Below are 26,952 nucleotides of genomic sequence, written 5' to 3'. Positions count from 1 at the left end.
TTTACATCGTGTATGAGGGTTTTCAGTCTGTGGCTATAAGTATGGTTTTATTGTCTCGTGCTTTTACATTAGTTTATTTTTGTCCTATTGGTTTTGTCTAAATGTATTTATGCTGCTTTTGTATATATTTATTGATGTACAGCACTTTGGTCAACTCTGTTGTTTTTAAATGTGATATATAAATAAAGTTGGATTGGATTTAAAATAATATGAAATCTGACCTTTTTATTATCAGTATTTAATTTCTCTTTTTTTCTACAGGACCTGTGTTAACGGAACAATGATTGATTCATTGGTGTACCTGTGGCATGGAGATCGGATCTTATGGGGCAACAATCACTTCTTCAGGTATGAGACATGTCGTAGTAGGGCCACATTCGAATGTGTGGAGAGTAATGACATGAATAAGTCACTGATTGGAAGTCCTGTTGTTCTGTAGGATTAATCTGCCTAACCGAAAGCAGCGGGACCGTTTAAAGGAGCTGGATAGAGCTTCCCCCAGAGAGAGCTTCATCGAGGCAGACGTGGAGACGGCCAGCGAGGCATCCTCTGAGCAGGACTACAGCTATGAGTTTGCCCAGATGGAGGTCATAATGAAGACTCTGGGGAACAATGGTACGATTAGGATAGTATAATTGTTTCTTATTCATTCAGGACACAGCTATGGGTAGTATGTAGGCTTCTGCAGAGGTGTGAGAAGTACTCAGATCTTGTACTTGAGTAAAAGTAGAATTACCAGAATGTAGGAATACTCTGTCCTGCAATCAAAATGTTACTCAAGTATAAGTAGAAAGATATTAGCATCAGAATATACTTAAAGTAACAAAAGTAAGAATAGTCATTCTGCCGATTGGTCCATTTCAGAATAATATATATGATATGTTTTGATTATAATTATTGATGCATTAAAGTGTAAAGGTGCAGCTAGTTTGAATGACTTTGTATACTGCAGGGTAGCTTGTGAATTTACTCCCTGTGTAACTAAAGTCTGATTTAAGAGTTGTTTATATTTCACATCATTAATCCAGATCTGTAAAGTAACTCAAGGTATCAGATAAATGTAGACTAAAAGTACACCATTTACCTCTGAGTTGTATTGGAGTAGAAGTACAAAGAAGCATGTTATGAAAATTCTCAGGTAAAGTACAAGTATCTCATAATTATACTTAAGTACAGTACTTGAGTAAATGTACTTAGTTACTTCCCACCTCTGGGTTTCTGAACCTTCAGCTTGTTGCAGCTACTCTCAACCTATATTAACACCTTTTGTTTTTGAAAGCACCATTGTATAATTGATTACCATGCATTGATTACTTCTAATTGAATAACTTGATTTGTTATCAGATGTGATGATTGCAGTTTAGCTTGTCCTCAGAACAACAACCAGGACTTGTGTACTGGATTGTGAAACGTGTTGTTTCTGCTGTGTAGACCCCATGCAGAATGTGGTCCAGGTGCTGGAGAAGCAGTACCTGGAGGAGAAGCGGACGGCGCTTGAAGAGCAGAGAGTGATGTACGAACGAGAGCTGGAGTCGCTACGGCAACAGCTGTCTCCTGAAAAGAATCAACAACACCACCGCAGCAGCAGCGAGCGCCTCACGTTCCCGACACACACACCGCACGGCAAACTGCGACTGTGGACAGAGGAGCGGTTAGTGGAATGCACTCACTCACACACACACACACACACACACACACACACACACACACACACACACACACACACACACACACACACACACACACACACACACACACACACACACACACACACACACACACACACACACACACACACACACACACCCTCTCTGCACACTGCAGGGAGGACCGCCTCAGGACTAACGAGATGAGATGTGCAAATATATTTTCAGTTGTATAAAACATTAGCATTATTAAACATAGCTGTATTAACATGAGTAAGCCAAATACAGTTTTTAAATTGGGAAATCAGTCACTGTGATGGAATTTTGTTCAATGTTGACTCAGTCTGAGCCTCAGTGAGCCTTGCTGCTATGAAGTGATATATGGAATCAAATAAAGTTTCTCGACACCTTCCTGTTAAAATCCTGAGATGTAACACTTATTTATAACACCTGCTGAAGTTATTCGAAAATAGGTACATTGAAGGAATGCTGTATTGTGTTCCAAGACATCAACCAACACTACAATACCAAAACCTTCTTTACACACACTTACAACATATCAGCATGTGATTGTGCTCTTTACCGAGACAAACCAGGCCCTTCTGCACAATGTGGTAGCATTGAGCTGATAATCAATGTGGTAGCTAGATAGCTTTAGCAAATATCCTCTGACATGACTCATCACTTACTGTTCATTCCTTTATATTTTGCCATTCTATGTAACCACTGTGGTTTGGTAGCTAAATCTGATATGAGACTCTTTTATCACATGTTTTTTATGTCCAATTGCAGTCATTAGTAGCTTTCTACTTAACTCCTGTTTTGCACTAGCTGTTCCTGTAAACAAGGATGGTTTGCTATCTATGATGTGCATAGTGATGATGTTTGTTGATCTTCATCCTCATGAATGGTCTGTGTGTGTGTGTGTGTGTGTGTGTGTGTGTGTGTGTGTGTGTGTGTGTGTGTGTGTGTGTGTGTGTGTGTGTGTGTGTGTGTGTGTGTGTCAGGGATGAGCTTTTTCGTCAGAGTCTGTCCCGACTCAGAGTGCAAGTCGTGAAAGCCAACACCTTGGTGCGAGAAGCTAACTTTTTGGCAGAGGAGATGAGCAAACTGACGGACTATCAGGTCACCCTTCAGATTCCTGCGGCCAACCTCAGCGCCAACCGCAAGGTCAGACCTCTGAACCCCGAGCAGTCACACACAAACACCACATCACCTCACTAAAGGAGGTGGTATATCATGGTACAGATGTTATCATTTCAAAGTGCGAATATCTTCTGAAAAATAAGAATATTCAAAATCTGTTTTTTTTGTAGCGTGGAGCTATAGTGAGCGAGCCGGCCATTCAGGTGAGGAGAAAGGGGAAGGGGACCCAGGTGTGGACCATTGAGAAGCTGGAAAACAAACTGGTGGATATGAGAGACCACTACGGGGACTGGAGGGAAGGCACAGAAGAGCTGGTAAGAAACAGGAAAAAAATACTAGAATGGCATTCAGAGAGCGCATAACATTCGAGGTAGAAAACATGAGCTGGAATATCAAGGTGTTTCTGTCTTTGTTTTCTTTTAGTATAACAAGGCAAACAGTAAATACTGTGACCCATTCTATGAGGCACAAGAGAACCACAACCTGATAGGAGTGGCCAACATTTTTCTAGAGTGCCTTTTTCATGATGTCAAACTACAATATGCAGTCCCCATCATCAGCCAGCAAGGAGAGGTAAGAGTGCACCATCATATACAGCTTCACTCAGACAGAAACTATTAATTTTCCATATATAAGGATTACATGCTTGCATATTTAAAATTAAGACATTTTGGGAGATTGTATTTATTTTGGGAGATAACGTGCCCTGCCCTGTGTGTACAGGTAGCAGGCAGGTTGCACATTGAGCTGATGCGGGTGAGTGGAGCTGTCCCAGAGCGCCTGTCTGGGGGAGACGACTCTTCAGAGAACTCCAGTGAGAGCAGCTGCTTTGAGGTGATGGACACCAACGGGGAGATCGTCCATATGTCTAAGAGGCTCACCTGCAGGGTAAAAGAGTCACTGGATCCTAGCAAAGATGGATGTTTGGGGATTGTTGAGTACAACAGCACAACAACTACTTGTCTCTTTGCTGCAGGTGCGGATCAGAGAGGCCACAGGTCTGCCGCTCAACCTGTCCAACTTTGTCTTCTGTCAATACACCTTCTGGGAGCACGGCGAGCCCACTGTGGCCCCCCCCATGGTCAGCCCAGACAGTCCTTCCCCTCGAAGCCCAGACGCCCAGTTCACTGTCCAGTTTGATCAGTGCAAGGTAAATAAAAAGGAGCGGCTGATTCTTTGAACGTAAAGTTGTTCATTCTTAGATTTACTTAGCTTAATGTTCAAGTCTTGTTAACTAAAGACCTTTTGTCTCTGTGCAGGACTACGTTGTGCATGTGACAGATGAGTTTTTAGAGTTTATATCAGATGGAGCGTTGGCCATAGAAGTGTGGGGTCACCGCTGTGCCGGGAACGGAGTTTCGCTGTGGGAGTTAGATGCACTGGAAGCCAAGACCCAGACGCTACGAGACAGGTACATGTATCACGTGTTTTGCTCATACTCGTACACACTGACATAAGCTGACACATACTAATCTTGAGTGTTGCATGTTTAAGGTGGAGTGAGGTGTCTCGTAGGATCGAGCTGGTGATATCCATCCAGGAGTTGAATGAGCAGGGAGAGTACTCATCTGTTGAGCTGAATCCTGGAAAAGATATCAGCACAGGAGGAGTCTTCCAACTCCGACAGGTCAGATAAACACTATGAGCAATCATCCCTTTAGTTCAGACCGGATGCCCAGAATACTTCCCCCCCAAATTGATCATTTCTATATATAAATTCCTCACTGCATGTTACCTTGAATTCTTGAAGAAAACTTTATTTACTGGCATGTTGCCACTGTGAACAAAGAACATAAACCAGAAAAAGAGTCATGATTAATCAAGGCAAAGGACGGTTGTGTTGAACAACAGCAAAATGATATCAAAACATCTGCATCTAGTCTCATGGATCCAGTCAAAAAATCACTTCTCGTTTCTCACAAAACATTTTTTTTTGCCAAAACTTTATGATTTCAGGAACTTTCTAATAAACAGTCTCCTGCTTACATAGACACACTTCATATTTTTTGGGAAGTAGTGATGAGTACTGGAACATTCAGTTGAGGCTTACACTACACAACCTACATTTCAGTTTGTAAGCGGATGTTTTGTAGTAGTTTTGCTGACATTTCCCCATTTTGAATGTATAATTCAAGGTCAAATGGGGTAATTGATGTACAAATTGTCATTTTGGGGTTGAAGTATTCCTTTAAGAGCTGCATTACTAATTATGTACTTATAAACAGTTGTGTACGTGTAGTAAAGCAATCTGATGTTGAGATATGGAGGTTTGTCCACGCAGGGTCACTCCAGGAGGCTGCAGGTGTGTGTGAAGCCGGTCCAAAACTCGGGCACCCTGCCTCTGCTGGTGGAGGCTGTGCTGTCTGTGTCCATCGGCTGTGTGTCCGTTCGCTGCACCAAACTTCAGAGACCACTGGACAGCTACCAGGTCTGTGAAACACAAATACTCATGTTTGCTATACTCACATGCAACTTAGACTGTGAAATGATTCTGTAAAAAAAAAGCAGGATGATATATTTATGTAATTGATTCTGCGTTTTGGGAAAAGTATGCTCGTTTCGTGAGTACAATATTATGCAGATTTAGCCAAAGTATCCATCTCTGGTTTCGTGGATATGACTGGTTCATCTGGGTCGCTGGCAGTGAGTCTAAAGAAAACCAAGGAATGTAAAAACACATTAGTGCCCTATTTGTTCTGTTTACATGCACTGTTGTTCCCTGATGTAGAAAGAAAGTGATAATTTGATACTTTCTTTTCCACATACATCTTAAAAAGTCACATGAGCAGTGACTGTCAAGCTGTCATGTCAGGTTTTTTTTTCTGGTTCCCCAAATTTGACTGAGTGTGTTCTCTCCTGCCAGAGAGAGGAGGAAGACGATATGGATAGTTATCAGGTACCCTCTCAGTCTCCCCCTGCTGCTGCTGCTCCCCCTTTAGCTCACTCTGCAGCATGCAGGAAACCACCTTCATCACGTGTTTGCGACTAAGCCTGTTGCTTAGGGCATGTGAGGCAGGAGGCAGAGGGCTGTGCCAACCAAATGAGTGCTTCATTAAAAAGCAGCTGCACATGTGGGCCATTTCTGATGCTGTAATTATCATTCACACCAACCATTCTTTGGCAGCCCTGTGTGCAAAATACAGTTCCACCCATGGCTGAGCTCCCAGCCGGCAGCCTGTCTGCCAGGGATCCTGCCCCGCTCTCTCTCTCTCTCTCTCTCTCTCTCTCGCTCGCCCTCCCCCTCAGGTTGCTGCTCACTAATGCTGCTGTTTGCTTGTCACTACTGAAGAGCTNTAAAATGCATGATCTGTTTGGTATTTTGAAAAATTAAAAAGTATAAATATCCCTTATATAGGTATGGTCCTACACTTTATTATTCAAATATAGGATGATAGGTCCACTTTAAGTAAAAATACAGTTGCATATTGTAGGTAAATATGTTTCGGTGTAAGTGATTTTTCAAAGGCTTCAATGGTTGCTAAATGTCCCTTTTTTCGCAGATAATTGCACACAAACAAGAGTTCTTAATAACAGCATGCTTTTTCCATACAGTTATGTGGAAAATTGAACTTTTACACGGTCATGTAATTGAACAACTTCATGTATGGAAACAAGATTAAAAAAAAGAAAAGTAATTCATTAGTGTCATGAGATAGTGATTTTTCTGCTCATTAGCCAACTGCTGCAAACCCAAAGCTACATGACTGCTTTCTGTGTCTCTGTGTGTGTGCAGTCACATCCAACTGGCATAGATTTGCTCGAAACCATTTTAGAGATGCATCACTTGGGAGGCGTGTGGCGCAGTGGACTAGTGCACTGGTGTTCGGATCAGGGGATCAGGGGGTCAAACCCCACTGCAGTCAGCATGTCGTTGTGTCCCTGGGCAAGACACTTCACCCCAAATTGCTCCTGTGGGGATTGTCCACAGTATTGAGTATGTAAGTCGCTTTGGATAAAAGCGTCTAACAAGTAACATGTAATCACTAAAACACCATCTCTTCCACTTACTCAGGTGTCGGCAGTGTGTTCCTGGGACTCATCCATCCATGACTCTGTGTATCTCAACCGCATCACTTCTCCTAACGAACGCATTTACCTGATCGTCAAAGCCACGGTGCAGCTCAGCCACCCAGCCTCTATGGAGCTGGTGCTCCGTAAGAGGATCGCTGTCAACATCTACAACAAACAGGTTAATACAAGAGGATTATGCAGGGGTCAGCCCACAGCAGAGGTTGGTGGTTAAAGAAATAGATCGTTCTGATGAACAAACATCATTTTTTTTTTTTCTACAGAGTTTCACCCAGAGTCTCAAGAGAAGAATGTCCTTAAAGAATGCAGTATTTGCCTGTGGTGTGACTTATGAGATTGTTTCCAACGTACCAAAGGTACAACTTTTTAATTCTAGTATCTTACACTGGCTGCTTTCCAGACCACTTGTCATCTCCCCTTTATATCTTACGTCTCCTTTCTTTCCAGGCCTCAGAGGAGCCAGAAGAAAGGGAAACTTTGGCCCTTATGGCTGCTCGTGGTGACAGTGAGCAGACTCAGGATGGAGAAACCTACATAGAGAAGTACACAAGGGGAGTTCTGGAAGTAGAGAACATCCTTAGTCTGGAGAGGCTAAGACAGGTATGAAACACAGTAGCATACTGACAGAGAGAAACACAAACAATCTGATTTAGAGCCATGTAAATATGCAACTACAGTAACTCTAACCCTGTCTGTTTTTTTCCCTGAAGGCTGTAACAGTAAAGGAAGCACTCACCAACAAGGGAAGACACCTAAGAAGGAGTATCAGCACACCAAATGTACAGCATGTAATGAATACATCACTCACTGCACTGCCCTCAGAACCATATGGAAATAATTGTTATTAGATAATCTGACACTGATAACACTTGTCTCTATTTCTTGGTCTCCAGTCTTCGTGTAGTAAAACAGACCTGACTGGTTGTGAGGATGAAGACTGTAAGGTAAGTCGCATGTTAATCACAAAACCCTGATTTAGGCATTAGAATGATGCTCGTCAAAATGCATAGCTTTTCTTTAAGATAATGCTGCTTGTTGTTGTTACCTTTTTGATAATAAAAATCTTACTTTTTAAGGTTTTTCATGAATTTCTCCCTTTTATACACTAGGGGTCTCCACTTGAGCCCCGTAGCTTGTAGAGTTTGAAAAGTCTAGCTGCCACTTTACAATAACCTCACAACACCTCCAATGGAAAATGTGTTTTCTTTCTAGGACCACTGTGATCACGTGGACACCAACTGCAATCCCCCAGATGTCTTGCTTTGTACAACACCGATCAAATGCAAGGAGAATCCAGGTACACTACAGGAACAGCACATATGCAGCAGCTGTCTACAGGTGTTTTTGTTGCTACATTATATTTGAATGCCCACAAATTGCCCCCATACAGGTTTTGTTCCAGAGAGCCCTACATTTTTCAACTCCAGCCCCTTCAAAGCCCTCTCCCCTCAGCCACCGAAGTTCCTCAAGTCCCTGCTTCCTGTCAAAGAGGAGAACAAAGCAAAGAAAGTCCTGGAGGCCCGGCCCCTGCTGGGACAGGAGGTAAGGAGGAAATATTCACTTTTTCTCAAGAGAGGAGAATTCTTGTCTTTCTTTTTCCCATGGTGTTACCACATGTCAAACCCCATTTTTACATTTCACATGTCACTTTTCATATTAAAATACATTTACACAAAATGATAAATACATTGACATTGACAACATTTACTAAATGTCCCAAGCTGCTTGATGATTTTAAAAGATAATGGCTTTATTGTTCTGTGTTTGGACAAAATAGACATGATGGCACCGTCAACTGTGTTCATATCTCTAAACTAAAAGAGCATGACTCACAGGAGCATGACTTGAATTGTGGAGAGCCACAACACTAAATTAGACAAAGCTATGCTACAAAGTCTCATGCCTGATTTTGTGGCTGCTCCAACATTTGAACTAACTTTTCATATTTGTCTTCATCATTGCCTGAAGTCGACTAAAGGGGCGCACATACATATCAGCTTTGCCACTGGCTATAATAATGTGTGAAAGATATAAACAAGGGTCCCTTTTAGAACACTTCAAGCAAGCGTGTTTTTGTGTAATATCAAACTGCATGGCACTAACTGTGTAACTGGCCTGCCCAGCTCCATGCATGCTGTGTGTGAGTGTGTGTGAAGTGTTGTTTTGACCCATCTGCAGAGCATGCGCTCATGTGTGGACAGCCCTGCACTGCTCCCCCCTCCCTGCCCCTGGCGCCGGCCCAGGGCAGGCAGCGAGGGCCACTGCACGCCTTCCACCCCCACCCCCACCTCCACCTCCACCACCCCCACTCCCACTGTAAGTGCTACCGACACCAGGACAAACTGCTCTGAAGGTTGCTGTAGGAGTTTTACTCACAAACACACACACATAGACGCTAAGATACAATTACATGACACACCAACACTGCTGTAAGTATCTGACTTAGACTTAGATTTCCACTGAGGGTTAAACTTATTATGTGAGCTCCTCAGCAACAGATACACGTTAACAAGTTCCAACAGTAAGTAAAGGAGTTAAGAATAGAAGTTATATCAAAGTTTAGGAAACACAGAAAACGCCACATCATCAAATAAGAATCATGATCCATTATCACATTGTACGCTAATTTTCATTGTCTTCTTTCACTTCAAACAATGTGTTTTTATAGGATATGCTCCATACAGGCTACAGCTAATATCATGTCCTGTGGGATGTGTCTTTTTTCTTCTGCTGCTCTTGTTTTGATCAGCAGGACTCTGAGGACGAGGATGTGGACATGTCTCTGAATCTCGATCGGAGCCCTCAGGACCACAACAGCTTCCCACCTTACATCCCGGAGGACTTTGCAAACTTTGAGATCTACAATGCAACTCTGGAGAACCAGGAGGGGTTTCTATCGTTCCGCTCCGAGTTGAAGGGAAGTCGGTGTGGAGCTGGGAGTGGAGAGAGGGAGGTGCCTCGAAGCCCCACAGCCAGCAGTTGCACTAGTGGCTACTTCTCACACAGTGCCTCCGACGCTACGCTGTCCGACATGCCTTTCAGTGGCAGTGAGAGCTCTGACCACCTCAGCGGCACTTCCAGAGACCCCCAAGACCCTCCTGCCTGCCCTACTGGAAGAGGTTGTACCCAAACCAAAAGTGTTTCTGCAGGGAGTGACATCCAGCAGCCTCCTCTCTCAACAGGTGGGGATCAGGATCCCGCCTCTTCGCCTGTCAGTATTCCTCAATGCAAAGACAAGCGGCTAACATTCCCTTTGCCTCACAACCGTGTGCTCGGTAGCAGCCAGGAGTTCAGCGACTTTAAAGGGGCCGATGACAGTATTGTAGACAGTGATTTAGCACATTTCACACAGGGATGGGAGCAGGAGGGTGTGGATAAAGAAACATGTGACACTGGCAGTCAACCCTCCTCTGATTTCTCTAGTAATATATCAGTTTCCGAAGACATATCAACTTCTACATGCAAATGTCCAAATAATACAGGCAACGTTAATGTAGCCAGAGCCCCAGTATCTGTCCCTGACAAAGCTCCAACTCCTGCGTCACCTTCCCCACTCTCACCTGTATCTACACCCCGGTGCTCTGCCCCCCCTATGCGAGCAGGAGGAGAACCTCCAATAGAGGAGCCGGCCCAGGGGGACCTGCCCCACGGGAGCCCCTGTCCCAGTCCCAACCCCAGCAGCGCAGAGCCCTCAGGGGACTCCAGCGGGGACGAGAGCACCCCCGCAGCTCAGCTCCCTGACTGGATGGCCCCGGGGGAGCAGGTGTGGGTGGGGAAGAGAAAGGGAATGGTCCACTACGTCGGAGGGGTGGAGTTTGCTAAGGGGATCTGGATTGGTGTGAAGCTTGACATGGCAGTGGGTGAGTCCTTTAAAAATGTTGCCCAGAAAAAACATTACTTTTTTTTTGGAGAGCCCCACAAATACATATTATCAGGCAATTTTAGCTTGAGATATTGAGGTAGTTTAGAAATAATCTCGTCATCCAAGAAGTCTTTTTACATTCCATTCAGTTCATATCAATTTGCAAATAACTTTAGTGATCCCCATAAAACCCATATATTTCTATATTATGTTTGAATTAAAAACAATTCAATGTATCGACCAAATATTATCCGACTTGTTTAACCCTCAAGTATAAAAAGAATTACACGTTCAACCGATTGAGGCCATGGAAATAAACGGCTGTGGGCTAGGACTGCCACAATATCACATTTTCATTCCCCATACATTACTGTACAAAAAAGTATAATTATTTTAACTATATCCTGGCATCCCAATCTGGGAATTTCATAGGTATCATCAGCCTCAAAGCTGTTACCCTTGTGTATAAGAGGTTCATATGTTACATAGTATTAAGGTTTGAAAGTACAGGTGATCCACAATAATGCTACATATCTGTGTTTATTGATCCTCATTTTAGGTAAACACAACGGGACTGTCCAGGGCAGGGTGTACTTCCGCTGCCCCCTGGGTCACGGTGTGTTTGTGAAGCCATCTCGTCTGAACAGAGGGCCGCCCTCCATGGACACAGAGCCCCAGACTCTGATCAGATAGGACCCAAAGAAGGACCATCTCTCTGAGGAAAGGCATGGAGCCGAGGGGGGTCTTCATATCCCGTGCCCGACTCCTCTTCTTGTGATGGAGATGTAATCTGTGGACGTCTATGCTTTCCTAAAGCATATCTGACCTGTGCATTTAATGAAGGTATATCCAGAATACTGTTCACTGAAAATTCACTATGCACATATATGAGTTTTCCATACATGGATATCTTTTGATAGTAAACAACCTTTAACCGTGAGTCCATGTGGAAATATTACCCACATGCATTTTCTTACGTTGTTTTCTAAACATTATCTATGATATTTTTGTAAGACAGACAATGCATCCTCTCTGATGCTCATATTGGAGTTATGTGGGTTATAAGGATAAAGAATGTACTACTGGTTAAACATTGATATTTACATCAATATGATCTGTCAGGGGTAACCAAAGAACTACGGTTCCATATCTGCTGTTATAAGTAATATGCTTTTTGTTTTTTTAACGTGTGTATGTGGAGGCAAACACTATAAAATGGTATGTGTCCAAGTTAAGCTTAGTGCCATATCTCTAGGAGTAATGCCACATGCCCTGAACAGAGGACGAATCTGCTAAAACTGACTGCAGATCATGTTGAATGATCATGTTGAATGATCCTGTTGAAGTACTGTTAACACTGTGGTGGAAATAATCCCCATCCAGCATGGGACTGATGCTGTTTGAAAGCTTGCACTGGAAAGGATTCTTGGAGAGTTTGCTGACTGTCTTCCATATCGGACTGATGAGGTATTTTCTATCCGAAGAGAGAAAAAACCCTGTGTGATCACTTTAATCCGGGGAGCCAAGGCCTGGATGTACTGATGCCTTAATGCCCTGTTTCCATAAAGGCAGGCACATAAACCCCTGACTGCTCAATGAACTCTGTTACATGTTCACTGAGTTTTAAACAAACTATCTGTATGGACCCGAAACCTGTGTATGTATATCCTAAAATGCCCAGAGGCTTTCAAAATGCCACCCAGCCTTGCTGACTGACTGAAGACCTTTTTAACTGATTGCCTATCTGCATTTTATATGTTAACTGACTGTTATATAACACTACATGTAGAAAGGTACTAAATAATGCTTTTATTTCACATGGACGATTGGATGAATGGGTAATGGACAGTTAAAAATAGTTTAGTTATAAAGAAGAGCTGACCTTATTTTTATGAAATTGGTGGACTTTGGAACTGACTAGAAATAGTTTATATATCCAAGCTGTAATGTCAAGTAAATCAAACAAACCCAAGACCTTACTTTAAGAAGAGAACAAAGCTGCTCTCCCCCGAAAGGAGTTGTAAATAGAAATGTATTTGAACATAGTATTTACACTATTATAATGTACAGAATTGTATTTATAATGTATCGCAAACTGTTTTAATTGGTACAAAATGTTCTAGAATAGAACATTTGCAATCAATTTACTGTGTTGACTCTTCATTTGGTCCAATGTTTGCATGTTTCACTATTTTTAGTTTTTTCTGTCACACTGACAAACGTGTTTCCAATACATGTATACTCAGTCTAAATCTAAATGCAATAATTTAAAATCTACTCTAGTTTAACTTTTCTTGCTCAGAGGTTCTTATTTTAGATACGTTTGGTGTGATAGTGCAGCTTAAGAGAATCCATAAAAAATACACTATGCCCTCATGGGACTTAATAATAAGTCCATATTTAAAGTTTTCAGAAAAAATGAATAGATCTGCAATGATTGTATATTTCACTGAAAGTTGTTTATTTAATTGTACCTTCTCGAAAAACTAATATTTTGAATTATGTAGCCAAAATGATCCTACCTTAGATTCTGGCAAAGCAACACACATCCCATTGCATGGCACATTTTCTTGTAAAACACAATCTGTTATAAGAACACAATATTAACACCACAGGAGGGGGTGATTCTTAACTTCATCTATTGGATGAGATATCAACACTAATGTTTGTTCCACTTCTAGCTTCTCAATGTGGGGACATTATACTTGATGTCACTGGCAGATGTATGACTGGTAAACATGTTGTCAACTAAATGATGCAACTAAGCATATGTGGGGCGAATCAGAGACTGCTCCCCGGCTGTCTCAGTCCATTGGTGCCAAATTTGAGTAAATTTAAATATAGCGCCCCCATGGGGTCAACTGATGATTTATTTTTCAAAAAATGCTACGTTAAAAAAATTATAATTCATGTGTGTTGGGTGGCAACAACTTGATCAATAGCAACATCTAGGCTACAGATACTGCTGTGAATATGTAATTTATTTATAAATACGGAGCTAGGGGTTTACGTTTGCTGGTTTGTTAATAAATCCTGAATTTAAACAGTTTAAAGGGGGGGAAATAGCAATATTATACTTCACACAGTAGTCTATTGGACTAGTATCATACTTGCAATATGTGGCCTTGTTGAGGACACTGCAGTCATTGGTGTTTTTGGGGCATTTGATGGCTTTATTAACTAGGTGTTAGTTATGTGTGTAGACTTTATTGAACTAATAATGACATTAATATTTAAAAGGCCTATTTCAGTATTTTGTACACTATGTTTATTCTATATTTTTTCCACTTCAGATCAAAACATAAGAACGAGCAGAACTATAATCAAAAGTTGGGGTAAAAACTTTGTAGCACATTGTCAAACTTTTCAAGGGGACAGATTCAGTCCTGAAAGAGATGTAAAACTTGAATGTAATAGCTTTTCTAAAGAAGACATGGTTTTAGTTTAAAAGTCATTCTCAAACTTGACTTATTACATATTTTTCTCTGTGATTAGGACCAAGTTTATTAGGAGAATTAGGGTGATTTGTCTTAACCTATTTGGCACAGTGTGTCCTTGCCACTGTTTTAGCAGCTGTGGACCTGTAGGCAGGCAGAGCTCAAGCTGGTGGTCTGGCTGGGGGTGGAGTTAAGTATCTGTGTCACACACACTGACAACTGGGAAACCTCCCGCAGCAAACTAACAGGTGTCCTCTCCTCTCCAGACCCACCGTCATTTCACCGGGGGGCTTCAGACTCTTTCCCTCTACCGATCTGAACGCTGCTCTTTAGTTTACCTTACAACTTCTAGCTAAACGCTTACACACACATCTTAAAATGATGCATTCGGCTCAGAAAGACACCACTTACACAAAGATCTTTGTGGGAGGTCTTCCTTATCACACAACGGATACAAGTCTAAGGAAGTATTTCGAGGTATTTGGAGACATCGAGGAAGCTGTGGTCATCACCGATCGACAGACGGGGAAATCCAGAGGTTATGGATTTGTAAGTAACAACCTGTCGCTACTTCTGAGTTGCCATGTTTTAAAGTTTTCATTTTTAATTGATTCAGTATCGGGACCTCAAAGACTGTTTCCTGTTCTGTGTGACAGCCAGGTTGGAAATAGGTCATTTTTTACTCTTACTCTATCAGATAAGTCACATTTTGGTCAAATGTAGCTGACTACTTAAAAAATGTACCTTAACAACAAATGAGGCCTAATTGGTGGCTACTTTTTAGTCACCGTGACCAAACTGTTGAGTGATACATGTCCATGATATCAATGGAAAATGTGCTGTTTCATTCAGGTGACCATGGCAGACCGGACCTCTGCTGACCGAGCTTGCAAGGACCCCAACCCCATAATTGATGGCAGGAAGGCTAATGTGAACCTGGCCTACCTGGGGGCCAAGCCCAGGGTCATACAGCCAGGTGAGGGACTGGACCACAGCTTTATTTCCCAACTTCAAGACGATCAAGGTGGCATACAAAGACAGCAGCCCAAATATCTTTACACACTCACATACAGGAACTTTAAAGTACTTTGTAGACTGCTCCATACTCGGTTGTTTTTTTATCTTGAATTTTTTTCAAAAGATAACACACTACAATATCACCTCCACTACATTACAAAAGTGTCAGCAGAATAAACTAAAGTGTCTGTTTTCATTCTAGGATTTGCATTTGGTATGCCTCAGATCCATCCAGCATTCATCCAAAGGCCTTACGGGTATGTGAAGCTGCAGAAATTACTTTTTTTTTCACAAGGTGTGTTGTTCCATTTAAAAAAAAAAAAAAAAGAAATCTTGTATGGTCTTGTATAATGTGTTTTTATTGTTGTAAAAGTGTCATTTATCATTGCCTCCACTTAAATCCTGAATGAGGACATGTGAGTGTGGATGTGTGCTCTCCTGCTTGGCGTTGACTGTGAAGGAAGTGAACATTTTTCACTAAAGCCACTGCAGGACTTGACTTCACGTTGTCTATCTCTTTCTGATCTGACAGGGTCGGTAACGGTTAAAATAGCTGATGAAGGCACATGATGATTTGAGGAATAGCTGAGTCTGCATTGGGCAGAGCACTAAAGTGTTACCTGTAAACTCTGACATACACAAACGAACTGAAATGGTGACTAGATGCATGGAAGTCTTCTGTTTTTTCTCCCGGTTTTCCATAGTAAATAGATTGGTGTGTGCCTTGTTTTCAGTATGATGTGGTGTTCAGCTTAACTGTGTGCTTATTTCTATTTGCAGTGGGGGAGGCGGGGGGTATAGGAGGTTTTTGTGCACACTTTGTGAGTTTTGATAGGGAGTTGTAACTCTGCAACGGGGTGTTGATTCTTCTACCTTTTTAATAATTGATTTGTGCTTTAGCCTGCGGTTTATTGTTTTCCCCAGTTTCTCGTTAACATTAAGATGATCGTGTTTTGTTGTCAAAAACGGGCTGTTGATCACCCAGTTAATTTCAAAATTGATTCCCCACAACAAAACACACTGGCTTGCATGCAGGAGTTTTTTTTCTGTTTTCTTACCCATGATGCTGTGTTCTTTTTGTTTTTTTTAATATTAACCCCTTGCGTTTCACTTGTAGCTTACATCTACAGGTACACTCAACCTACTCACATTCTTTTGTATTTTTATATTTCAATTTAAAATGTTCAGGGGAAATCAAACACAAATAGTGTTATCACCACATTAAAGAATTGGATATTTAACTGCCTTTAACAGCAAAAGCTTCAATTAAGTTGACTGAAAATATAAAGGCTTTAAACAAAAGCTAGATCGCTGCCTATATGAAACTATTTGTATATATATATACATATATATATATATACATATATATACATATATATATATATATAATAATAATATATATATATATATATATATATACACATACATACATAAATAAGTATACATGTTTACTGCACTATAGGTTGTAGACAGAGATCTTACTTGGTCTCTGAGGCAGCAGCTGTTGGCTACAGTGATCTCCACGGCCTCTCGAATTCAGATGGAAAATGGGAGTCACTCAGCAGCGCTGTTAATAATGTATGGCACAGACAGGGCCACTCGGCTGTGGACAACAGGTGGGCCGAGCCATGTGCCCATAGCCTTTTGGTTATGTGCTGGGGATTACCCATGTGTCCTGGTGGTTTACAAAGCACCTTTATTTAGCTCTCGGCAGGCAGGACCACAAAATGTTCCCCCCTTTTCTTCCATTGGAGATGGCTTAAGTCAGCTGTGCCCTTTTAGCACTAAAATAGTTTTTAAGACAAGGTCATATCACAAAAAAGGTACAAGTATGTTGGTTCCCAATTGTAAATTACACATGTAATTACATTTGTGACATTTAAAACAAAGGATTCATACATTTTCTTTAACTGTACTACAGATACAAAACCGTTAGCTACTGTTTGCCAGGACACCTCCAGTCTGATAATAAAAACATACATTTACAAAAACCACTGGGGCAGTAGAGCGGCACAAGCGGCCATTGCAGTTGGCGAATGCCCTGCCATGTGTTACTGAAGGAGAAGATCAGCTTGCCCTTTGGAGATGACAAGGGGAGCAAAAATAGCATGCTCCCAGCCTCCCTTGTCAGTCAAGTTGGCGTGTGTATGTTTGTGTGGGGGTGTGTGTCTGTAAGAGGGGGAGGGGACACTTCTCTATGGCAAGATATAACAGTTTCACACCTGCTGCTACTCAATATATTTTCTGAGGGTGACTTTAACACACAGTTAAAAGTGGGACCAGATGTAGCCAGATACCCAGGCTTGTATCTATCCATTTATACTCTGGTGTATATAAAGAACATCTATATTCCAATGGAAACACTATGTATCTACTCCTCAACTATTTTCTCTTTTTAAAATATTAAAATGAATTGATTTCTCTGCCGATCCTGTTAAAACCAAACACCCACTTGTTAAGATACCATACTGTATGATTATTTCAATTACTACTTTGCGATTTATTGCACTTTTTAAGAAATCCAATCCTTGCCCTATTTGTTTGTGTTTTAGGACCTATTAACATGTGTGGGCATGCCTGTATGTGTGGTGTTGGTGTGTCCTTATGTGGACAGAACAATGTCCATTTCTCTTCCTGATATGTTTTGGTGTTGTGAGATGAGCTCGCATTTTGTTTTAAATTCTGTTTTCAGTGAAACATTGGGTGCCGAGCTGGGCTGTCTTCTTTAAATGCCTTACTGTGTTTCAGATTCAGGTGCCTTTCTAAATTAAAAGCTGCGCTTGTGTTTCTTTGTGGTGTTGCTGCTTCTTTAACTTTTCATTTCTAGGTAGGGGTTTCATTGTTAATGAATGGATTTGCTGTGTTCTGAAGACTGGATTGATTTTTTTTGAGGCACCTGCTTTGACATTTTCAAGAATTTAGTTTCAGCTTTGAAAAGATGAATGGCTGTGGCTCTACTTTAACCCTGTGTGTCTTTTTTGTCCTACAGTGTCCCTGCACACTATGTCTACCCTCAGGCCTTTGTCCAGCCCAGCATGATGATCCCTCATGTACAACCTTCTGCTGCTACAGCAACAGCTGCTGCTGCCACTTCCCCATACCTTGACTATACTGGAGCAGCGTATGCCCAGTACTCTGCGGCTGCCACCGCTGCTGCAGCTGCTGCTGCCTATGAGCAGTATCCTTATGCTGCCTCACCAGCACCAACAAGCTACATGACTGCAGCAGGGTACGGATACGCTGTCCAGCAGCCACTCTCCGGTTCTGCCACCCCGGGAGCTGCCGCCGCTGCTGCCGCCTTCAGCCAGTACCAACCTCAGCAGCTCCAGACAGATCGCATGCAGTAAAACCATGAAAACTAACTTTAAGCAGGAAAGAAGGGGAGGTCAAATCATCCCATGATGAAGGCACTGTTATGATGGTTGTCACACCCTGGTTTTAACTTGGCAGTCCTTAAACCAAAGAGCCTGAAGAAATCACCAAAAATGTGGAGCGAAAGGAAGATTAACTATATTTTTTATTCAAGTGAGATCATAATTTTGGCACTATTGAGTATAAATATTTAATATTTATTCAGCAGGAAAGTATTTAATATTAATTGAAGTAAACTCACTGGACCTCATGTCATCCATCGCTGAATTGTATATATATACATATAATGCACTGGAATTTGTATAAAAGTTCCAAGTGCATTCACGTCTTATGACCAGGTTTTTTCCCCACTTCTTTGAAAACCAAAACACTAACCCAACCAAAACACTTGCATGCATATGAAAACAGTATGTCATTATGCAGGTTTCAGTATTTCAAAGTTTTGGACCTGTATTTTGTTTGGAAAAAGCTATGCAAACATTGATATAGAGGTTAAGATTGTCGTCTTTTTTTATAACTGTTTGGCGTGAGATAGATTAGATACTGTCTACTAGTTCCCTATAAATGTATTTGTTTTGATGTTCATAAGACAATATACTGAAGTGACAGCTGAAGGCACTCACTTTTCTTCCTTTTAAATTGCACCTCCAGTACATTTTGCAAAAGGGAAGAAACACTTGTTGAATGTGAATTTTTCATTTTGACAAAATGTTTCATAATGTGCCTTTTTTAAATTATGCTATTTATGTATTTATTATGGAGCCTTACAGTAATAAACCCTTTATCTTGTGTTTAAGTATAAAGCCTAGAACAATTCCACATATGCTTCCTCATAGTATTAAAGAGCATGTGATGGGTGTTTAAACTTGGCTTAAAAAGCAATACACTGTGTATAAAGAACAAAAGAGGAGCGGAAAGGTAGCAATAAGTCCAACGCATTTTCTGTTTTCTGTAGATTCAATGTTTTCTCAAATTGATTCTTAATTCTTTAATGTCACTTTTATACTTGACCAATTTGAATAAGGTGTGAGAACTGTTAAATGTTTACATTTGATGTTGTTTGACATTGAATGTTTACTTATGCAAGGACATCATCAGTTTCACCTTGCTTTTTTGTAAGGCATGACTAAAAGATAATGCAAACATATGTGAAATAAAAGAAAAATTCCCTTCAATGTTTTAAGTCTTCTGTATTTTGTTTAATGTCTGTTTTGGGCATAGTTTTTCATTTGATTCATGAAATCCTGCCACACGCTGGTCTCAGTTAAAAAGAAGTCAAAACTGTATTCTTTTTTAACCATATAGCTAATATTTAACTTTGATATAATCTGTTTGACTTTTAATAACGTCTCTCAGCAGAAAGAGTCTAATTCTGTCACTTATTCCAAGGTGGAAACCTAAGTGGCAAACATGCATCACTGGAGACCTCTGTCACTAACTAATGAGGGATCACACATTTGTAGGCTATTAGTCTACACTTGAGACACTGCTGCTTAGTTTGATACTTGCCTCTGTTTACATATTAAACCAACTTAGATGTTTTGGTAACATGAATCCAGCCTGCTATGTCTCCAAAATAGTAGGTGAAGTCCCTCTTTCAACATGCAGCTATTAATTGAAAGAAGCTGTTTGCCAGATTTCCTCACGCTCATCACATCAAATAAATCCAAAACCTCAAAATACCCTGGGATATGTTTTCAATATTTCTGTACAAATTAGGAAAAGCATTGATTGATTTATTTCATTGCAATATTATATTTTCTGTAGTTAAGCAGACCCCAATAACTGAAAGGGACATATTGTACAGTCCATTCCCTGTTGAGTTAACCTGTTTACAATCCTACATGACAGTCACAACAACTAATGTGTTTGTAAAACTGTAAAATATGTGTGATGTGACCTGGAGTTTGACAGAGCCAGGCAGCTGAAGGGGCCAAGACTCGACAGATATAATAAATACTGTTTTGTAAGTCTCCCTGGTTGCCCTCTCTGGTTATTCAACCAAGACAGTTGCCTCCTGACCCCTGCTGGTTAACACGGCCCTTCTCATTCAATGGTTTTTGTTTATTTGAATTGTGTTCTACTTTGAACATTAATACTGAAGACATCAAAACTATGAAATAACACATATGGAATTATCTTGTTAACAAAAAAGTGTAAAAAAATCCATAATATGATTTATATTTTAGATTATTCAGAGCAGCCCCCTTTTGCCTTGACAGCTTTGCACACTCTTGGCTTCTCTCAGTCAGCTTCATGAGTTTGTCACCTGGAATGGATTTCAATTAACACGTGTGCCTTGTTAAGAGTCCATTTGTGGAATTACTTCCATTACCTTCTTAATGTGTTTGAGACCATCAGTTGTGTTGTGCAGAGGTAGGGTTAGTGCACAGTGGATAGCCCTATTTGACTACTGTTGTAATCCATATTATGGCAAGGACGACTGAGCTCAGTGAAGAGAAACGACCGTCCATCATCACTTTAAGAAATGAAGGCCATGCAGTCGATCCGGAAAATGTCAAGAACTTTGAATGTATCCTCAAGTGCAGTCGCAAAAACCATCAAACGCTATGATGAAACTGGCTCTCATGAAGACCCCCCCGGGAAAGGAAGAGCAAGAGTTACCTCTGCTGCAGAGGATGAATACACAAGAGTTACCAGCCTCAGAAACTGAAAATGAAAGCATCCCAGATTAGAGCCCACATAAATGATCACAGAGCTCTAGTAGCTGACAAATCTCAACATCCACTGTTCAGATGAGTCTGCGGGAATCAGGCCTTCGTGGTCCAATTGCTGCAAAGAAGCCACTACTGAGGATGAACAAAAAGAAGAAGAGAATATTTGGGCCAAGAAACACAAGGATTTTTTTTTCTTTTTTTCTGGTGACACTGTTGGTGATTTATTCAGAATTCAAGGCACACTTAACCAGCATGGCTACCACAGCATTCTCCAGTAGCCAGCAACATATAAATCATATTCTGGATTTGTTAACACTTTTTTGTTTACTAGATAATTCCATGTGTTGTTTTATAGTTTTGATGTCTTCTGTATAAATCTACAATGTAGAAAAAAAACGAAAGAAACAAAACGTTTGAGGCCTATGTCTTATTGTCTAATTGTTTACATTAATGTTGCAGCCAACAACAGTAGGGCTAATCTACATTTCAATTTTTTTGTATAAATAATGTTAATTTGCAACAAACAAACTAAACTGTAATAAAGTACATGCTAAATAATCCTCTCGAAAGTGCCATAGTAATCCATCCATAACGTTAAATAAATTGCAAATACTAAGTAAAATAATCTCAACATTTGTATTAAACTAATTTAGTAGGGCTAAAAGCATACTACTGCCTGAACTCTTTGCTAATGTTTACAGATAAAGGTATTTCAAAGGTATTTTCCATTCACTTTCGTTTTTATTAAATCTGTTATCGACTCATTTCCATTTTGGTAGTCGTTCAATGAGTCGAACATGGTTTCATGCCACATTCAGGTAGTATCGGAGCTTTTGCAACTTAAGCGTCCGATTTCTAAAAGCGTCAATAGCAAAGCCCCAAATACAACTGCAAGCTCCGATGTAAGTCCCGAAATAATACGTAATTGCCTGAAAACCACGCAAATAGTGCTGTCTAACGTCAGCAAAAAAAGCCGTTTACTTTATTTAACTAAATACAGTTGAAACCATAGTATATCTTTAGTGCACAATATTTTTCAAACGTCTACCTCTGTCAAACAAGCGTGAGTTTTCTTCAGAATAAATGAAAGATTTTATTGCTGGTGTCACACAAAGTCATTTCTACCAACAATTTCATTTGTCCTGAACGCAACATTCCGCATCCTGGGGGCGGAGAGGTAACAGCAGTTTACTGGCAGTGACCGAAAAAGTGGTGCAGAACCTTCGGAAAAACACTCAAATAATTTTGGGGGAGCCCAACTGGGATTGACACTTTGATCGCAGGCATTGTGAGTAGTTTTGATATACTTAATCTGTCCTGATTTTTTTTGTTGGTTTGTGTTGCCTTTCAGTTGTTCAACCATATCAGTTTACGTTATTGTTTGGTGCAAAAAACATGGCCATCTTGTGTTCTTCGGTTTTACTGAGGATGTGGAGTCGTTTTTTTCCCAATCAGAATATTATTTATATCTGTGCGTTATATTTAACTCGAATAGCATATTGCTTGTAGGCCTATGGCATTTTCTTGCATCTAAACGAATTTTAGGGCCTAGCAACGTGACATTTACGGAATCGAGAGTGTCTGTTGAAAACGAAAAGGAATTGATTACGTTATAAAAGCAGAGCCCCAACCCTTGTTTAACCCTCACACTAGTTGTTAAAAACCACACTATGTTTATATTATTCTTTTTTTATGAAGTGGTCGATCGACGGTTAGCATCAGACACGGTAGCATCCTTGTTATTAATTATGATATACCGGAAGTGAATCACCGTGGATTCGTCTCAGGGCGACTGTCAAGGTCTGTCATTATTTAAAACGGTGTTATTTACTTTCACCCTGATAACCTCTCATTTGGCTTCTCCAGCGGGTCTGTGCTCCCGATCCAAGCCAGAGATGAGCAGCGAGAAGACTGCATACGCTCCGGTGGGGGGGATGCCTTCTCCGCCCTCGCTTCCCGGCCAGCCAGCGTTCCCTGCTGGATTTGACATGAATATACCGGGCCAAAACATGTTCGGAGCCCCTGCCCATGGGGGTGGTTTCCCTGCTCCTACTGGGTTCCTTGGGCCTTCTCCTGGTGATTTTCACGGCTCTGGTGGTGTTCCTGCTGCTGGTGGGTTCAATGCTCCTGGTGGTTTCAATGCTCCTGGTGGTTTCAATGCTCCTGGTGGGTTCGATGCTCCTGGTGGTTTCAATGCTCCTGGTGGTTTCAATGCCCCTGGTGGGTTCAATGCTCCTGGTGGGTTCAATGCTCCTGGTGGTTTCCTTGCTTCTGGTGGGTTCAATGCTCCTGGTGGGTTCAATGCTCCTGGTGGTTTCCTTGCTTCTGGTGGGTTCAATGCTCCTGGTGGTGTTCCTGCTGCTGATGGTTTCCCTGCTTCTGGGGGTTTCCCTGCTCCCGGTGGTCTCCCTTTCCCCCCACCGACTGCTTTCGGGCCAGGTGTTCCTGGAGCTTTTGGAATGAAACCCCAAGACGGTCCAGGATATGGAGGCAAACCCTCACCATATTCTCCTCCAGGCCCAGGGTCTAATGGAGACTTCAATGGTTAGTATGTCTTACATTGGTGCATTCTTTATATTGATGTTGTTACATTCGTTGTGTCACATGTCATGTTTCTATTTGGTGCTAATGCAGATAATGCTTACCATAGCGAGGAAGAGCCACCACCCTTTCATGAGAATCAAGAATTTGATTTTGGATTAGATAACAAGAGCATAAGACGAGCCTTCATTCGAAAGGTAAGCAGATCTTGTGGTCAAAAAAAGGTTAAAGAATTTAGTTTTTGAATTTGAAGCCTGCGTTGAAGTGCCTTTTCATTGTCATTTGATTTGTCAACAACAGCCAGCATGTCTTGAAGCTGCATCATTTAGAGATTTATTTATCTGCATCTTTATATGGATTTACATAAAAAAATGCATTTTGCGATAAACAAACACTAGATGCTTCTATGTAAAGTAAAGCACAATCGTTTAATGTTAAAATAATATAAAATACATATTTCCTGCTGTCTTGCCATACTTTCCACAACATTTCACATATCTTGCTGACTCACAAACACAACCTAAAACATAAACTCTGTTGTAGATTGAACCATGTTCTTTGGTACAACATGAGATCCATCTTCAAAAAAACAATAGACAACCTTTGTAAGAAATAGGATCTGTGTCTGCTGTCTAATAATCCACTCTTCTCTTCAGGTGTTCTTGGTGTTGACTGCTCAGCTGACGGTGACGTTCGCCTTTGTGGCTGTTTTCACTTTTGTGAAGGAAGTCAAGGTGTTTGTCATGGTGAACACCTGGACCTACCTTGTGTCCTATGTCATATTCTTTGTGTCGCTGTGTGTGATCAGCTGCTGTGGAAGCGTTCGCCGAAGACATCCTTGGAACCTGGTTGCATTAGTAAGCCTGCTCAGATTTTATCTTGACAATTGAATTATACAACTTGTCTTGGAAAAACCTTTTTCTACTGTGCTTTCTTAAATTAAATGTTTTAAACAAACGTCAAAGTATTTTTTATGTGGTATAGTAAAAAAGATTAGACAAACATTTTGTATTAATGAAGTGTTCAGCATACATTTAGGATATCAGACTTCCCTATTCCTAACATATTAGACAGATTACATTTAAGAGAGCTTTCAAAATCACTGATTAGTAACCGCAAAAGGATTTGCAACTTCCTATTAGTGTCCTGAAACTTGCTGATGTGTTTCTGTTTCTTGCCTCCAGTCTGTCCTGACTCTCAGCATGTCCTACATGGTGGGAATGATCGCAAGCTTCCATGAAACCGATGCAGTCATCATGGCAGTGGGCATCACAGCCGTCGTGTGCTTCACTGTGGTCATCTTCTCCATGCAGGTCAGTCCATGCCCTTTGTAGGCATGTGATTTGTAACAGCCTTAATGTGTGATGTAACCCTAATGTCTCATGGCCTCTTCCCACAGACCAAGTACGACTTCACTTCCTGTTACGGGGTGCTTTTCGTCTGCTTAATTGTCCTGTTGATCTTCGGCATCCTCTGCATCTTCATTCAAAACAGGATTTTACAGATTGTGTATGCTGGACTGGGAGCTTTGCTCTTCACCTGTGTAAGTCCTATTTTTGTACTATTTCTCCTTTTTTTTTTTTTTAAATAAACTTAATAGTGTAGTCTTAGATTAAAGGCAAAGGATCTGATGTTCATAACACGTTTTGACAAAGAATCTTGAGTGTTCTATGCCTATTTTCACCATTTGGTAGCATTCAGTATTCTTGTTCTAACTAAACGGTCTAAAAATGGCTAGCAATGTCTCAAACATTTATGAGAACCTGATTTTGGTGATCAAACACTCACACAAGTAGATATTTAAAATACTGCTTTTTAACATTACACAAAATGTGTAGTAAACCCATTGTGAATATATTCTATGTTACAGTTCCTGGCGGTGGACACACAGCTGCTGCTGGGCAACAAGGAATTGTCCCTGAGTCCAGAGGAATATATCTTTGCTGCTCTCAACCTGTACATGGACATCATCAACATCTTCCTGTATATTCTTGCTATCATTGGAAGAGCAAGGGGAAGCTGAGCTGGACCAACAACAGTTTAAAATTCTGCTGAAAATCGCTTTGAGTTTGTGTCTAGCAGTGCTTTACCTATATCCTGATTTTAATTTTGTCTTGTAGTGTACTTTGATCACATAGTTTGAAAATGTTTTGCTTCACCCAATGTAAACGTTTTTTTTATTTTTTAATATATAGATTGTCTCTGCTGTAGTTTGGGGGTTCATTAACACTTTATGAGCTATTGAGTGTGTTGTATAAAAATTGAATATGATTTAGAAAATGATATGTAAAATAAAATCAAACGGTATACATATTTGGCTCTAGACATCACACAGCCTTCATCAGCAGAAGTAGTTTAATAAAGATCTTGTTATGAGGTTAACACTTTGGAAAAAGATAGTGAAGTGGACTTTGAGTTGTGATTATTTATTGAATAAACTTTTCCAGGGTTAAATGTACCTGTGTAAGCCAGCAGCTTAAAAAAAGCTATAAAAAAAAGGGATTGTATGAAAACATACCAGTTGCTTAACTTGCATGTCAATAGATGCATCACCATGGCAACTGAGTAAAAGCTGCTGAAGATTAAATATTTAGATAATGTAAGTCATCAGACCCTGGGTTTTTGTGAAACTAAGAATGACCTGCAATGCTATGTATAAAGTTATTTTATAAACCTTATCTCTGTTGTTGTGTTATGGTATGAAAGAATCCTGGCATAATCTCATCAGAGAACACAGTTCTGTTGTGATTTGATATCTGAAAGAATTTGAAATCCAGGAAGTCTTGGGTTGTTCTGTGGCTCATTTGTGAACCTGGGAGCCCCACAATGGACCTGGAGCAAACTGTTGCTGTTTTGCTGTCAAAAAATGAACAGCTCGGGCAGGAAAACCATCTGTTGAAGTCTATGTTAGGTTTAGTCAAGGAAAATGTAGAATTGAGATCCAAGATGCAGAGCTCCAACACTGACACTCTGGAAGATATAACAGGTATTTGAAGTGTTTTTGTCTCTGCCACTAGATGGCAGTCAGGTAGCCGTTTAAGCTTCGAGGTAATGGCACAATTATAAGAATATAATTGATAACAATTGTTAACCTTAAGCAGCTATGGTCACTTCAGATTGCCTTTGTTTTCAAAGCAGTTATAGTTACCTATGGCTGTGCCACAGTAAAGGCAAAACATTTTTTGAAACTCATGCAATATTTTCAGGGTGTAAAATAAATATTC

At 40.7% G+C, this 26,952-nt stretch overlaps 3 protein-coding genes across 4 annotated transcripts in view; all 3 read left to right on the top strand.

Moving 5' to 3' along the window:
• The window catches only part of kif13a (kinesin family member 13A), a 33,746-nt gene extending 20,926 nt beyond the window's left edge, over positions 1-12,820 (top strand). The window contains exons 15-36 of the mRNA XM_010774964.1: positions 262-348; positions 440-615; positions 1,432-1,651; positions 2,654-2,816; positions 2,963-3,106; positions 3,216-3,365; positions 3,516-3,680; positions 3,769-3,942; positions 4,052-4,203; positions 4,287-4,419; positions 5,074-5,220; positions 5,656-5,775; positions 6,790-6,981; positions 7,085-7,177; positions 7,269-7,421; positions 7,532-7,609; positions 7,715-7,765; positions 8,034-8,118; positions 8,212-8,363; positions 9,000-9,137; positions 9,571-10,681; positions 11,243-12,820. Of these exons, the coding sequence (XP_010773266.1) occupies positions 262-348; positions 440-615; positions 1,432-1,651; positions 2,654-2,816; positions 2,963-3,106; positions 3,216-3,365; positions 3,516-3,680; positions 3,769-3,942; positions 4,052-4,203; positions 4,287-4,419; positions 5,074-5,220; positions 5,656-5,775; positions 6,790-6,981; positions 7,085-7,177; positions 7,269-7,421; positions 7,532-7,609; positions 7,715-7,765; positions 8,034-8,118; positions 8,212-8,363; positions 9,000-9,137; positions 9,571-10,681; positions 11,243-11,376 (4,018 nt within the window). The 3' untranslated portion in view covers positions 11,377-12,820. The remainder of the gene's footprint in view (positions 1-261; positions 349-439; positions 616-1,431; positions 1,652-2,653; positions 2,817-2,962; positions 3,107-3,215; positions 3,366-3,515; positions 3,681-3,768; positions 3,943-4,051; positions 4,204-4,286; positions 4,420-5,073; positions 5,221-5,655; positions 5,776-6,789; positions 6,982-7,084; positions 7,178-7,268; positions 7,422-7,531; positions 7,610-7,714; positions 7,766-8,033; positions 8,119-8,211; positions 8,364-8,999; positions 9,138-9,570; positions 10,682-11,242) is intronic.
• A 1,526-nt stretch (positions 12,821-14,346) lies between these two features.
• On the top strand, positions 14,347-19,387 carry rbm24b (RNA binding motif protein 24b). 2 transcript variants are annotated; one of them, XM_010774943.1, is made up of 4 exons: positions 14,347-14,669; positions 14,973-15,144; positions 15,340-15,394; positions 18,127-19,387. In XM_010774943.1, the coding sequence occupies exons 1-4, from the start codon at positions 14,499-14,501 to the stop codon at positions 18,482-18,484; spliced, it is 756 nt and encodes a 251-aa protein (XP_010773245.1). In that variant the 5' UTR covers positions 14,347-14,498; the 3' UTR covers positions 18,485-19,387. The 2 variants fall into 2 exon arrangements, with proteins under 2 accessions (XP_010773245.1, XP_010773247.1); XM_010774945.1 differs by having other exon boundaries at positions 14,348-14,669; positions 14,973-15,096.
• A 2,961-nt stretch (positions 19,388-22,348) lies between these two features.
• Positions 22,349-26,406, top strand: grinab (glutamate receptor, ionotropic, N-methyl D-aspartate-associated protein 1b (glutamate binding)). Its single transcript, XM_010774942.1, has 7 exons — positions 22,349-22,475; positions 23,054-23,731; positions 23,822-23,925; positions 24,385-24,585; positions 24,913-25,041; positions 25,128-25,271; positions 25,599-26,406. The coding sequence occupies exons 2-7, from the start codon at positions 23,083-23,085 to the stop codon at positions 25,749-25,751; spliced, it is 1,380 nt and encodes a 459-aa protein (XP_010773244.1). The 5' UTR covers positions 22,349-22,475; positions 23,054-23,082; the 3' UTR covers positions 25,752-26,406.
• Positions 26,407-26,952: the final 546 nt, after the last annotated feature.

The sequence above is a fragment of the Notothenia coriiceps genome, unplaced genomic scaffold, assembly GCF_000735185.1.
Source record: "Notothenia coriiceps isolate Sejong01 unplaced genomic scaffold, NC01 NC01_scaffold00014991, whole genome shotgun sequence".
Classification (NCBI taxonomy): Eukaryota; Metazoa; Chordata; class Actinopteri; order Perciformes; family Nototheniidae; genus Notothenia; species Notothenia coriiceps.
Note: the sequence above shows the minus strand (reverse complement) of the source record. Positions and strands in the feature narration are given on the sequence as shown.